This window comes from Gymnoscopelus braueri, assembly GCF_963280865.1.
Source record: "Gymnoscopelus braueri genome assembly, chromosome: 4".
Lineage (NCBI taxonomy): Eukaryota > Metazoa > Chordata > Actinopteri > Myctophiformes > Myctophidae > Gymnoscopelus > Gymnoscopelus braueri.
This window is the reverse complement of record NC_137605.1, coordinates 4706076-4721075: the sequence shown is the minus strand read 5'-3', so window position 1 is coordinate 4721075 and position 15000 is coordinate 4706076. Positions and strand designations below refer to the sequence as shown.

General features: G+C 38.7%; 1 protein-coding gene across 1 annotated transcript in view; it reads right to left on the bottom strand.

The window, feature by feature from the left end:
* Positions 1–15000, bottom strand: part of efna3b (ephrin-A3b) — a gene marked incomplete at its 3' end in the record, with an annotated part of 116770 nt that overhangs the window by 4900 nt on the left and 96870 nt on the right. The window contains exon 3 of the mRNA XM_080426398.1: positions 14728–14793. Coding sequence (XP_080282524.1) covers positions 14728–14793 — 66 coding nt within the window. The remainder of the gene's footprint in view (positions 1–14727; positions 14794–15000) is intronic.

Genomic DNA, 15000 nt, shown 5'->3' with positions numbered 1-15000 from the left:
GAAATATATTTCATGGTCGGAGCATATCAACTACGGATGTGGGACCACTTTTATTCTTGATAGAATATGGAGTGTATCATCCCAGATACTGTATATTACCACATGCCATATTCGGGAAATAATTCTAATCAGTGTCTAAAATATCTCATCAGAAATGGACAGCTGTCATATGTGGAGATGATTAGTTACTCATATCCAATGTCAAGATATGACCACTATCCATATTTGAAGTCCAAACACCAGTTGCAGCTTATGTCAGGATATTGCATTGATACGATCTGTAACCATATTTGAAGTCCAAACACCACTTTCATTTTATGTCAGGATATTGTATCGATACGACCTGTAACCATATTTGAAGTACGACCTGTAACCATATTTGAAGTCCAAACACCACTTGCATTTTATGTCAGGATATTGTATCGATACGACCTGTAACCATATTTGAAGTACGACCTGTAACCATATTTGAAGTCCAAACACCACTTGCATTTTATGTCAGGATATTATATCGATATGACCTGTAACCATATTTGAAGTCCAAACACCACTTGCATTTTATGTCAGGATATTGTATCGATACGACCTGGAACCATATTTGAAGTCCTAACACCACTTGCATTTTATGTCAGGATATTGTATCGATACGACCTGTAACCATATTTGAAGTCCAAACATCACTTGCATATTATGTCAGGATATTGTATTGATACGACCTGTAACCATATTTGAAGTCCAAACACCACTTGCATATTATGTCAGGTTATTGTATTGATACGGCCTGTAACCATGGCCGATCTACTTTGAAGATAAATATTAAGCTAAAAATGACAACAAAAAATCACTTTCAAATGAGCAATATTTATTTTTTAACAGAGCTGGGGCCAAGACCTCCAAAACACACACACACCTCAAAACTCTTCTCCACACACACACCTCAAACTCTCCCTCTCTCCACACACGCACTTCCAAACTCCCTCTCCACACAACTAGGAACAAGGTAGGAACGACGGGTCAAGATTGGGCAGAAGTCTCTGGAGAACTGAACTGACTTTTTAAACGGAACGGGGTGTGAGTGATGCTAAAAAAATATTAAAATAAACATCCACACACACACACACACACACACACACACACTACCCTAAACTGTTCACAACTGTACTCCTAAAAACAGTATTAAAATAAAAACATCCACACACACCACCGTTAACTGTGCACAACTGTACTCCGAAGCTTTTGAAAGGGTGCATAAATGTTTCGTGTTCCAGTTCAGTTCCCCATAGCTTTGTTTGATTGGCTCAGCATCAGATTTGAACCAGAAACATAATGACACCTTCACGTGTTTCCAGTCCAAATCTGCCGCTAAGCCAATCAAACAAAGTAAACTGAACTGGAACCATTTATACTCCCTTCCAAAAGCTTAGGAGTCCAGTAGCCTATACACAAATCCACAGAGCGCTGCCCTGTAGGTGGCGCAGCCATTGCTGCGGTGTCAGACTCGGTGTCAGTCAGCTGCAGTCACTGACGTTACTCTTGAGTCTTTTACCTGCTTTTTACTAACTTTTACTAACTTTTACTAACACTAACTTTACAAAGATGTATAGTTATTTAGTAATTAAACCAAGCAGGTAAAGAGTAACGTCAACAGACGGACAGAACCGCAACAGCTGCTGACTGAGTCTGACACCGCAGCAATGGCGCGCTACCTACAGGGCAGCGCTCCGTGGATTAGTGTATAACTAAAAGGCTTTACACTCCAGTGTCGCCTTCTTCCTTCTCACTCTCCTGCAGATAGTGATGCTTGCCCTCTGCAGCAGGGGGGTTTGTCTGGTGAAGAGTTCGTAGTTTGTGCGAACACGGTTGGACTTCGGCTCCACACACTTCCTTCGGTTTTCATCCAGGGCAGTTTGACATGAAGCCATTATTTTGGACAGCCGTCCGGCGCGCCACTTTGGTGAAGTTATTTTAAAGGCAGTCTTGTCTTCATCACTCTCGACAAAGTTTGCGTCCGCACCACTGAGGTAGTCCAAGTCCTCTCTCTCTCCTCCCTTCTGCCCAATCTTGACCCGTTTCTTGAAAAGCTGTGTAACAGATGAGAAGAGGAGGTTAGACTTTTAAAGCGATCAACAAAACTAAATAAGTAAATACAGTATGAGGGTTATATTATGGCTAGCTCTAGTCCCGAGCATTAGAAAGTTCTCGCTAACCTCTGGACCAGGAACAGTGCATTTTCCATTGACTGTAAAATGAACAGGTGTACATTATGACAAGGGCTCCCAAGCTTTTCAGGCTGTGACCCCCCTTCATAATATTTGAACTGGGGACCCCCCACCCTGACAAGCACTTGGAATTTTAGGAGTTGAGGCATTACATTTAGTTGACACGGTTCCACAGATAAATGTTGTGAAAATAGCTGATCTACAAACTCACAACTTGAGGACGTCCTCAGAGTTACTACAGGGGGTCCGCCAAATCTTTGTTTGATATGATTTTTTTTTTTTACATTAACCACTTGAACCCTAGCATCCCTTTTCTGAGGAGAACTTTAGCCAGAAAAAAGATCAGCAAAAGTTTATCTGAAACACAATTTTATACAATATAGAGGGGGTCCCTGCTTCAACTCTCTCTCAGCTTGGCCTGAAAACGTTGAAGACCCCTGCGTTAAACAGTATGTTGGTTTGTTTACTGTCGAATGAGAAAACAATGTTGCACTAAAGTAATTAAAAGGTCCCCGACCCCCAGTTTGGGAACCATTGAGAGTAGGATCACTACACTTGAGAAAACCTAAGTATGATTTTGATATTCACTGAAACAAGGCAGTTTTATGATGCTGAAAGCCTATTGTCTATGGTGGGAAGCCTTTTATAACCCCACCTTTTGTGTAAAATGCACTTTTTGGCCAGGAAATAAAACGTCCTGACAGAAGAGCTTTGATTCACTCAAGTGTGCCACCGATCTGGACTGGACAATAAAAAAATGCTATGACAGATCTGTAGAATAGGCTTAAAGGTAGGGTAAGTGATTTGCTTTGGTTAAAATAAGTGTTAAATAGCTCTATATTGTGATAGTACTCATTGCTATAGAGTGTTTGTTCAGTAACAGGAGTCTCCTTGTCTCTCCACCTCTTTATTAAACAGAAAATACATTTTCGTTTCAGTTCAATTTTATCCAACCAGGACAGAGAACTCAATCAGGATACAGATTAGGATACAGATTAAACAAGTGAAATGTGAAATGGAAGTGATGACACTAAGAAATGAGCAGACAAAATTGGAACTGGAACACTATACAAATTAAGCTAAAAAATGTGTACTTTCTCCTGATTGGCTGAGATTTTGACACCTACCGAAAAATGTATTTTCTGTTTATTAAAGAGCTGGAGAGACAGGGAGACATCTGTTACTGAAAAAACACTCTATAGCAATGATTACTATCAGAATATAGTATTTTAACCTTTTAACAAAATACTTTTAGTTTTAACCAAAAAATATCACTTACCCTACCTTTAAGATCAGAAACCCATGTTTTTGTTTTGGCGAGTAGTGAAACTAGTATATTGTTTATTTTTTACTACTAATATAGCTCTGGACCAGAGCTATATTATGGCAGCTACACAACCCAAGCTATAAACATTTGGACTGTATGACCCCTCTGCTTTGTCTCCTCCAGTGTATTTCTCAGTAATTACCACCTCACTGTTATATCCCTTACATAAAAAAGGTAATTGATAATTCACGTGATCAATAAAATGCAACAGTAATAGAGCAGGGCAATAACTCACCCGATCTTTCCTGCTGGTAAGGGTCTTTATCCAGTTCCATCTTCTGAGCGGCTTTGATGTTCTCATAAGCCCTGTTGCAGGCTCCTAGTGAATGAAAATTACAACACAAATACCAAGTTATGAACTCTAAATGTATTATAGTAAGGCATCTCAAAAGGATAGTGATCACAGATAGTTTACATTTTGTCTGCTCAAAGAAATGAGCAGACAAAATGTAAACTGGCAAAAAAATAGGGGTACTCTCCTGATGAACATTTATTTTCTGTTTATTTGAGAGCAAGAAGAGACCCCTGTTATTTAGCAAACACTATAGAAATTACCATTTGAATAGAAAACTTACCTTTTTAACAAAAACAACAATATAACATTTTGCAATATTAGATGGTTAGTGTGCCATCTGTTATCTTTAACAGTGTCAAATCAACACTAATCTACAATGTAGGTATTTAGCAGACGCTTTTTATCCAGAGCGACTTGCAGTAAGCAAGGTAACGCATACATAGAAAATACCTCACGATCACAGGTAAGCAGCAGGTCATCCAATTGTTAAAATTACAAGCAATTTAAGGACATAAGTCCCCAAATTAACGTGATATCAGACTTACTTCTGACTAGGCTGGTGGTCCACTGGGGCTCTGAGTCGTGAATAGCCTGCATCACAGCCTGGGTCACCACCTCATTGTGAGCAGTACGGAAGCTGTGGAAAATCACACTTTTAAGATACCCCTCATTAAGCATAATATTATTTTTTTCCTAAAATGTTTATCCCACGATTTTGTAACCCCATTTTTTACACCCAGTGCCAATTGTCTATGTAATCCTGGGCACTACCTTCCCTCTGCCAACCTAGGGAGGCCAGGGCCGAGCTCATGCCTCCTTCAATGCATGAGAGCCAACTGACCTTCTTATCACCTGACAGGGGAAAGTTTCCCTGGTTGGACGTAGCGCGTGGAAGGAACACGTTATTCCAACCAGTTCCTTTCCCCTCCATCAGGCGCCCCTGGCCAGGGGGAGGCAGTATAGTGACCAGGATTACTGCATGTTTTTGTGAGGGTATCTACCCTAGGAGACACGGGGAGAACATGCAAACTCCACACAGAGAGGCCCTTTCGCCAACCCCACCTAGGGTATGGGCACTGATATTTTCAGCATAACATGATACAAAAGTGTTATGTTATTTCACAAACAGAGGCATTTCAGAGGTGGGGGGGGGGGGGGGGTGGGAACATACCTGTCCTCCGGCTGGACCTGCCATCTCTCTCCGAGGCTTCTATAGATTTAACGGACGGTGGTCTGTAGGGACATTAATACAGTGGTGTCAGTCTAACTGTACTTTTCAGCCCTGACCCCCCAAAATAATCATATTTGAACTGGGGACCCCCACCCTGACAAGCACTTGGAATTGTAGGCATTACATTTAGTTTGACTCGGTTCCACAGATAAATATTGTGAAAATATCCGAACTACAAGCTCACAACGCCTAGCACTGCTAGGCGTGAGCTTGTAGATCGGCTGATTTCACAATATTTGCCTATTTTTTACATAATATTTGGCCAATTTGGTATTAAAAGGTCTTAAATTCCTTAAATTGTAACTTTATAAATGTGCAGATACCCTGTATACACTGTATGTTGGTGTGTTTACTGTTGAGTGAGAAAACAATGTTGCACATTAAGCTAATCATTTTAGATCGGCTATCGAGGTATTAAAAGGTCTTAAAAGTCCTTAAATTGTAACTTTATAAATGTGCAGGTACCCTGTATACAATTTTACTGTATGTTGGTTTCTTTACTGTCGAGTGAGAAAACAATGTTTCACTAAGGTAATCATCTGGGGACCCTCCAAATCATTTGGGGACCCCCAGTTTGGGAACCATTGCAAGTATGATCACTACACTTGAGTAAACATAAGTATGATTTTGATATTCGCTTAAACAAAGGCAGTTTCATGATGCTGAAAGCCTATTGTCTATGGTGGGAAGCCTCTCAGACCCCCACATTTTGTGTAAAATCCACTTTTTGGGAAGGAAATAAAATATGTCCACCAGACAGAGAATCTTTGATTCACTCAAGTGTGTTTATTCAAGTCCTGCATCACCCTGTTAGCGTATTTCTCAGTAATGACCACCTCACTGTTAATTATCCCTTACATAAAAAGCCAATTGATAATACACGTGATCAATCAAATGCAACAGTAATAGAGCAGGGCAATAACTCACCCGATCTGTCCTACTGGTAAGGGTCTTCGTCTTTTTTATGTCCTCCGGTCCCGTCCAGCTCCATCTTTTCACTGCCTCCTAGTGAATGAAAATTACAACACAAATACCATGTTATGAACTCTAAGTGTATTATATTAAGACATCACATACATGCAGAGAGACAGTGTAGTGCCTCAGTAAAGTAGGATCACAGGTAAGCCAGGTCATCAAATTGTTAAAATCACAACCAATTTAAGGTCATATTACTACTCAGATTAACAGCCTGATATAAAACTTACTTTGGAGTTGGTGGAGGCTCAACTTTGATGTCTGAAATCCTCTATTGTCTGGATCACAGCAGTTGTAACCTCCTCCTTATGAAGCGTTCGGAAGCTGAAGACAGACACACACACACACACACACACACACACACGCACGCACGCACACACACACACACACACACACACACACACACACACACACACACACACACACACACACACACACACACACACACACACACACACACACACACACACACACACACACACACACACACACACACACACACACAAACAGATGCATTTAAAAACCAAGACCAGACCAAGGTCAGTGGACAGTGGTGTCCAAGGCAATTATGTGCTGTGGAAGGCAGATAATGTTAATTATAATTGGATGCTTGGTCAAACATATCAATAATAATTTAGAAACAAATATAGTCTGGGAAAGCCAGACGATCAGAGATCTCTGCCTACTGACATGTCTGTGGTCATCTAAATTCAAAATGGTCACCATTATGTTAAATATATGGACTCAAGGCAGACTGTCTCACGATTATAAACATTTTGATATTGACCATTTGAGTACATACTGTACAGCTACCTTCACCAGTGGAATGCAAGTATGGATTAAAATTGTAAATACTAGTAGCCCACCAATTTGGAATGAGTAAAATGATTTCTCAAAATCTGCTGCCTTTTAAAATTGACATGTTTTGGGGGGTCTTTTTTGGATTGAGATGGTCCAGGGGCTGGGTCTGGCCCCCAGGCCCATGTAAAGACTACGCAATAAAGAGTGTATGAATGGTACCAATAAATGGACTCAATTACGCCCCATCATAGGTGTGCGCTGGTGTCACACAAAAATAGCTGATCTACAAGTGATGCAACACATTGTGAGCTTGTAGACCAGCCATTTTTAATACAGGCACCTTGTGCAACAAAGTATAAACCAGGCTTTATGGTTCATTTGTATCTCTGAGTTAAATTGTGTATCAACGCGTTAATCTTTGTATACAGTCAAATAAATTATTATGACATGACATCACAGAAATGTAACAGATGCCTGTTAAGTTGCACTGACAAGACTATTCATTCATATTCACACTTGATAGTGTAAATATACTCATAGTACTGAGTCATTATATTCACTGCTGATGGTTTAACACAGCCACAATTGGCACAGTGTACAGTAGGCTACAATAATTTAGATTACATTAGTAAAGGTCAATTGTAATGGTATTTGCCTTATTTTCTCACTGTTTGCATTTGCCCAGATTATTACTATCTCTATTAATTACCTGTCTCTGCACCAAAAGGTAGACACAAACAAGAAATAGCATAAGAGATTGGATGACAGCTCATTTTGGTTAAAGGTAGGGTAAGTGATATTTTTGGGTTAAAACAAACAATTTGTAAGGTTAAAGTACTATATTGTGATAGTAATCATTGGTACTGTATAGCAGGGGTCTTCAACAGGGGGTCCTCAGAGTTACTACAGGGGGGCCAACACATGTTTGTGTGATAGGAACTTTTTTTTTTAACCTGTTGAAACCTAGAATTCCTTTTCTGAGGGGAACATTAGCCAAAAATAGCAGATCTACAAGCTTGTAGATCGGCATTTCGGTTTGGTTAACAGTTACTGAACAAAATCTCTATAGCAATGATTACTGTCACACAATATAGAGCTACTTAACACTGTTACTGAACAAACACTATAGCTACTATCACAATATAGAGCTATTTAACACTGTTACTGAACAAACACTCTATAGCAATGAGTACTATCACAATATAGAGCTATTTAACACTGTTACTGAACAAACACTCTATAGCAATGATTACTATCACAATATAGAGCTACTTAACACTGTTACTGAACAAACACTATAGCTACTATCACAATATAGAGCTATTTAACACTGTTACTGAACAAACACTCTATAGCAATGAGTACTATCACAATATAGAGCTATTTAACACTGTTACTGAACAAACACTCTATAGTAATGATTACTATCACAATATAGAGCTATTTAACACTGTTACTGAACAAACACTCTATAGCAATGATTACTATCACAATATAGAGCTACTTAACACTGTTACTGAACAAACACTATAGCTACTATCACAATATAGAGCTATTTAACACTGTTACTGAACAAACACTCTATAGCAATGAGTACTATCACAATATAGAGCTATTTAACACTGTTACTGAACAAACACTCTATAGCAATGAGTACTATCACAATATAGAGCTATTTAACACTTATTTTAACCAAAGAAAATCACTTCCCCTATGCCTTTAATTAAGTAAAAATACACAGTAGATTATCAAAGTGGGGTCCAGGGAGGGACCACCAGAGGTTTCTGAGGGGGTTCCCTAGCTATATTAGTTAATATAGCATGAAAAAAACAGTTTAACCACCCTATTACATCAGCTATTTGAAAATAGCAGATCTACAAGCTCAGGTTGCAAATATTTTCAGAAGGGGGTCTGCAGCCAAATAGCCTCTATTTTGGATTTGGGGGTCCTTGACATGAAGGACCACTGCATTTTCATGAGAAAATATAAAAGCTGTGCATTACCTGTAATATTATCTCACTGCTCCAACCTCTGTGACTGTGCATGCCAAAAGTCTCCACAAATATATCAGCAGCTTGTAGAAACTTACTTTCTTGTCCAACAGTCTTTTAGTGCCTTTATTTCAGTTCGTTTTAACCTAAATCACTTCAGCTATCACAGAGCCTGCATCCTGCATGAGAGTTACTGACTGCGCGCACTCAGAGTTCATTCAAGGTTCACTGCTGCTCCAATGAGTCAAGAGCCAATAGCTGCCTGCAACGTCATGGCACTTTAGCACACAGCCAATCGCATTTCGTTTTTTCAAACTGAAATTTGGCGGGCATGCACCCACAAAGCAACAGACGTCTGCAATGCATTGTGGGACTTGTAGTTAATTTTGGAAGTGCTTTCCATTGACACGCTGTATGTGTCGTTTTTTTCAGAAACTACAACATGGCGTCTACATTCATTCACTGTTGATATGCAATATATTCAGTTAGTTTGGGCATTAAAATGTGTTTAAATCAGATTTCATTACAGCTGATCATTTGCTTATATAACCTGTCAATGAATATATGATGTCTGTTGTATGATGTCGTTTTTTTTTACTTATTTCAAGCATGATTATTTGTGTTAGGCATTGATGAATACAGTAAATTATGTTTAATATCTGGTTGCCATATATTGTTCCAATTTTTAAAGTATTTTACCCATATTTGCATATTTATTTAAAAGGATTTATTTATTTTTTTCTGTGCCACTTTTCCCCAAAACAAGTGTATGTTGGGCTGATATATACACTGTAACAAGTTCTGTCACATCTATAATGTGAATTGTAGTTTTTTCATTACATTAATATATTCCGCATGTGTGTGCGTGTGCGTGCGTGCGTTTATCATTAAATGGGTGATAATTTCCCCCATTTCCATAGTCCCCCATAGATGTTTAACAATGACCATACCTGACAGCTGAGGTCAAGACCTTTGCATAGTCAACAGTTTGCCATATGTATACAAGCCTTTAATCATGGAGTCTGGGTTCAAGACCCGAGGTCATTATTTCAAAGCAGTATGCTGCTGTATACTTTGTGCAACAAAATAACACCTTGTACAAGCGGCATGCACCTATTTTGTATGTTTGAAAAGCATCATACTGTGTACTCAACCACTGTATGTGTTTTGTTTACACACACTCTCTGTCTGTCTGTCTGTCTGTCTGTCTGTCTGTCTGTCTCGCCATTGCAGTCCCGAGTTTAGGCCTGCATTGGGGATTGTGTTCCATTACTCCCCCCACTAGAGGAATATAGGCCTATCCCTACTTGTCCTCTCAGTTTCTATCATTTCAGAATAGATACACTAGCCCTCCTATTTAGGATACAAAGCTAGTGTCCTCATGGAACTTATCAAGGAACTTTGATGTTCTTGCTAGAGGCCTTGATCACTTAGCATGGTCCTTACCAAGAGAGGGCCATAGACTCACTGATTATACACTGGTCTCGTTCACGTCCAAGATGATTAACTGAATGCTTACACTTACCTAATACCTACCATTAAATTCAAGAGAAACGCTGATAGAGTCCAATGTATGCCTTGATCAACATTCAGACTTCCCTAAATATAATGACAGCTTGCTGTCCCATAGCCAATTCAACTGCATACTTTCTGGGGGTCTTTAGTCTTTACCCAGAGATGTTCTGTTTTTATCCAGTTACCAGCAAAGCAGAATCATTTGCAATGCATACAGAAATAAGGACATGTACAAGATTGCTGCCTCTGTGTTGTTTATGAAAGGTAAAAACAACAGATCTGCATGCTTAGCTTCCCTGGTAAGGATCCTTGGGCTCTGTGAGCCCCATCCCATTTTGACCCTACCTGTGAGACAGACTGTATCCACTTAAAGCTCTTGAGCTCGACCCATTGCATAACTTATACATCAGTTAAATATTTTACATAATATGAACCCAAGATAATTGTGACACACAAAGATATGCCATAGATGTAATCAGTACAGTACTAGTCCATACCCGGGGATGTGAGCACTGAAAGTATTTGCAGACTTTGGGTTATGCACTGCGTACACAGTATGCTTAGATCAACTAGGAGAGGAGGTTTCTCATTTGATCATGGCTGTGTGTAACAACTTGTCATTTACCTGACATTGAGTAGTCTTTACCATAACCTGACATTTCCAGACCAAAGGTCATATTTGGAACGCATATATGACACAAATAAGATGTAGCTGGAATCCTAGTATAATATACTATGTCCTCTGTAGGATACTGGGTCTATATTTGACTAGATATCATATGGCACATATCAACAAAACTCATTTGCATCAGCATTGGTCCGTATTCTGTAGAGAATCCAAGGAAATATACATTGTTATAAGTTAAGGATTCTGGACCTTTTCACTTAGTGATATGCTATGGATACTGTCAGTATTCTACACAAATTAATACGAATATCTTAATATTTTTGTATCAAAACATAATATGACAAGAATAACATATGTGTCATATGAAAAGGTTTTATATACCTCCCAAAGTCATATATTGAGTCAATATTTTATCAAATGTGGAGCCTACCGACAAAACTTCAAATATGTTCCAGAAATTATCCATATTCTCAAGATAATCAAGAAAATAGAAATCACCAGATTAAGATGTAGCTGGTATTTTGACATAATATATGTCCTCATGATGTATGTTGGGTTCACATTTGACCAGATACTCAGGATAAGTATCGGAAATGGTCCGTATTCTACAGAAAATCTAATGATATTTCTGGATAAATATTTTGGGATTTCACCTGGTAAAAATTACCAGATTCTGTCCATTTTCATGACCTATCAATATCAGGTAAAACTCTCACCCAAAACAGGCCCAATGGCAACATCTTTGGTATTATGTTATGACAAAGGGTGATGATATATGCTACAGATATTGCCATTATTCTACTCAAAATAGGGTATCAATATATTCCGGTATACTTAATTCTCTAGTGGCTCCAGAGTCAAGATATGACTTTAAGTGATATGAGCTTAACATAGACTGTATTTGTGACACATTCAGATATGCCATAGATTTGATCCGTATTCTAGAAAAAAAAGTGTGCTCAGATATGTCCAGATAGGATATAAGGTGATATTTGGAACACACAGATGACACAAATAAGATGTAGCTGGTATCCTTATATAATATATGTCCTCATGAGGTATCTTGGGTTCATATTTGGCCAAATATGGCATATCAATAAACTCAGGATATGTATCAGAAATGTTCTGTATTCTACATAAAATCCAGTGACGTAGCCAATGAGATATTTTCGGATTCTGGCTCAATTTCCCCAGTATAAATCACCAGATTCTGTCAATTTTCATGACCTATCAATATCAGGTAAATATCTCACCCAAAACAGGCCCAATGGCAAAATCTTTGGTATTATGTTATATATGACAAAGGGTGATGATATATGCTACAGATATTGCCATTATTCTACTCAAAATAGGGTATCAATATATTCCGGTATACTTAATTCTCTAGTGGCTCCAGAGTCAAGATATGACTTTAAGTGATATGAGCTTAACATAGACTGTATTTGTGACACATTCAGATATGCCATAGATTTGATCCGTATTCTAGAAAAAAAATTGTGCTCAGATATGTCCAGATAGGATATAAGGTGATATTTGGAACACACAGATGACACAAATAAGATGTAGCTGGTATCCTTATATAATATATGTCCTCATGATGTATATTGGGTTCATATTTGACCAAATATGGCATATCAATAAACTCAGGATATGTATCAGAAATGTTCTGTATTCTACATAAAATCCAGTGACGTATCCAATGACATATTTTCGGATTCAGGCCCTTTTTGCCCAGTATAAATCACCAGATTCTGTCCATTTTCATGACCTATCTATATCAGTTAAATATCTCACCCAAAACAGGTCCAATGGCAATATCTGTAGTAAATATGTTTTATATGACAAAAGATGATGATATATGCTACAGATATTGCCATTATTCTACTCGAAATAGGGTGTCATTATATTCCTATATACTGCGTTACGTCAAATTCATACATTGTGTATGACAAGCAGATGAATATTTCATCCATATTTGTATGAATATGGCTTATGTCAACAAAACTTTCAATATGCATCGGAAATGGTCTGTATTCTTTAGTGGTTCCAGAGTAAAGATATGACTTTAAGTGATATATGAACTCAATATCTGACACATCCAGATATGCCATAGACTTAATCAGTATTCTAGAAGAATATTGTGAACAGATATATCCAGATATGATCTAAGGTCATTTACGGAACACATACATGACAAAATTAAAGTGTTGCTCATATCCTAGTACAATATATTATCTTCATGATGTATATTAGGTTAATATTTGCCCAGATATGTTGCATATCAACAAAACTCAGGATATGCATCAGAAATTTCCGTATTCTAGCGAGAATCAAAAAACTGATATTTGGGGATTCTGGCTCTTTTCGCCCAGTGTAAGAGCACATGAACCCTAGCGTCCCTATGCTGGAGCAAACATTTGCAGAAAAAAAAGCCCATAACGATAATGATAGTAATAATACATTAAGTCTTTAACTTGCTCTGATGAAGGCTACATGCCGAAACGTTTCGGAATAAAATAAATGGTTAACTAAGTCCAGTCTAAAACTCGGTTTTATTTTGGAGTGCCAATACTTTCCACCTTGGTGGATTCTATTCATTTGAATACATTGTATTTGTAGAGCACTTGGCATTTGAAACACATTTCAAAGTGATACAGTACAGAGTAAAAAAAAGCATTTGCATAGAAACAACACATCTAACAAAGACAAATGACAACTGAGACAAGAAACATTTTAAATCACATGGGGGCAGAACATAAGATCAAAGCCCCATCACACTGCGACACACTGTGAGCTTATAGATCAGCTATTTTCAGAGAAGACATTTGGTGTAAAGGGAAAAAAGGAGAATAGAGCCCTGGGTGATCCCGGTCAACTAACTATATGCGGTTTACAAGGGTTTTAATCATGCATATCTGTGATATTTAGGTTCATAATATGTATGTATAAGTAATACAGTATAACATGCAAGATATGTATATGATGTTTATAATGAGTATGATGCAATTTAATATGTTTACAATTAGAATGTGTTCTATATTACTTGCTATCTGTCAATAAAACTAATTGAAAAGACAGACAGACAGACAGACAGACAGACAGACAGACAGACAGACAGACAGACAGACAGACAGACAGACAGACAGACAGACAGACAGACAGACAGAGAGAGATACTCCATGGGAAATTCCTGGTATTAAAACATATTGAGCTTGTTTGGTCTTTGTGTGCATGAGTGTGTTACCACAGGCACAGGCGCTGATCCTGTGGGTGCCCGGGGGCTCGAGCTGCCACCACGGGGAATGCACCCACCGGCAAAAAATAAAATCGGTGCCCATGACCACAGGTCTCTCTCTCTCTCTCTTGCTCTCTGTGTCTGTCTCTGTCTCTCTATGTCTCACACAGACACAGACACAGACAAAGACGCACACCCACACACACACACACACACACACACACATACACACACACACACACACATACACACACACACACACACACACACACACACACATACACACACACACACACACATACACACACACACACACACACACACACACACACACACACACACACACACACACACACACACACACACACCACACACAGACAAAGACGCACACACACACACACACACACACACACACACACACACACACACACACACACACACACACACACACACACACACACACACACACACACACACACACACACACACAGTGTGTACCTGTGTGCGTACCTGTGGAACAACAGACGTACACTCGGAGTCTCAGACAGTTGCGTCCATGGTGATGGTTGGGCGTGGCTACAAAATAAAATAAAACACACATGACATCATCATGACATCACAGGACACTGGAGTACACACGGACACGGCATAGTGTCAATACAATAATAAATATTACATAGTTATGAAAAAAAAAGTATAGGCTACAGGTATATTCTGCCTACCCTATCTTGATTGAGTCGCCTGATAAGAACGTAACACAGCAGCTCTTCAGGCATACTAGCT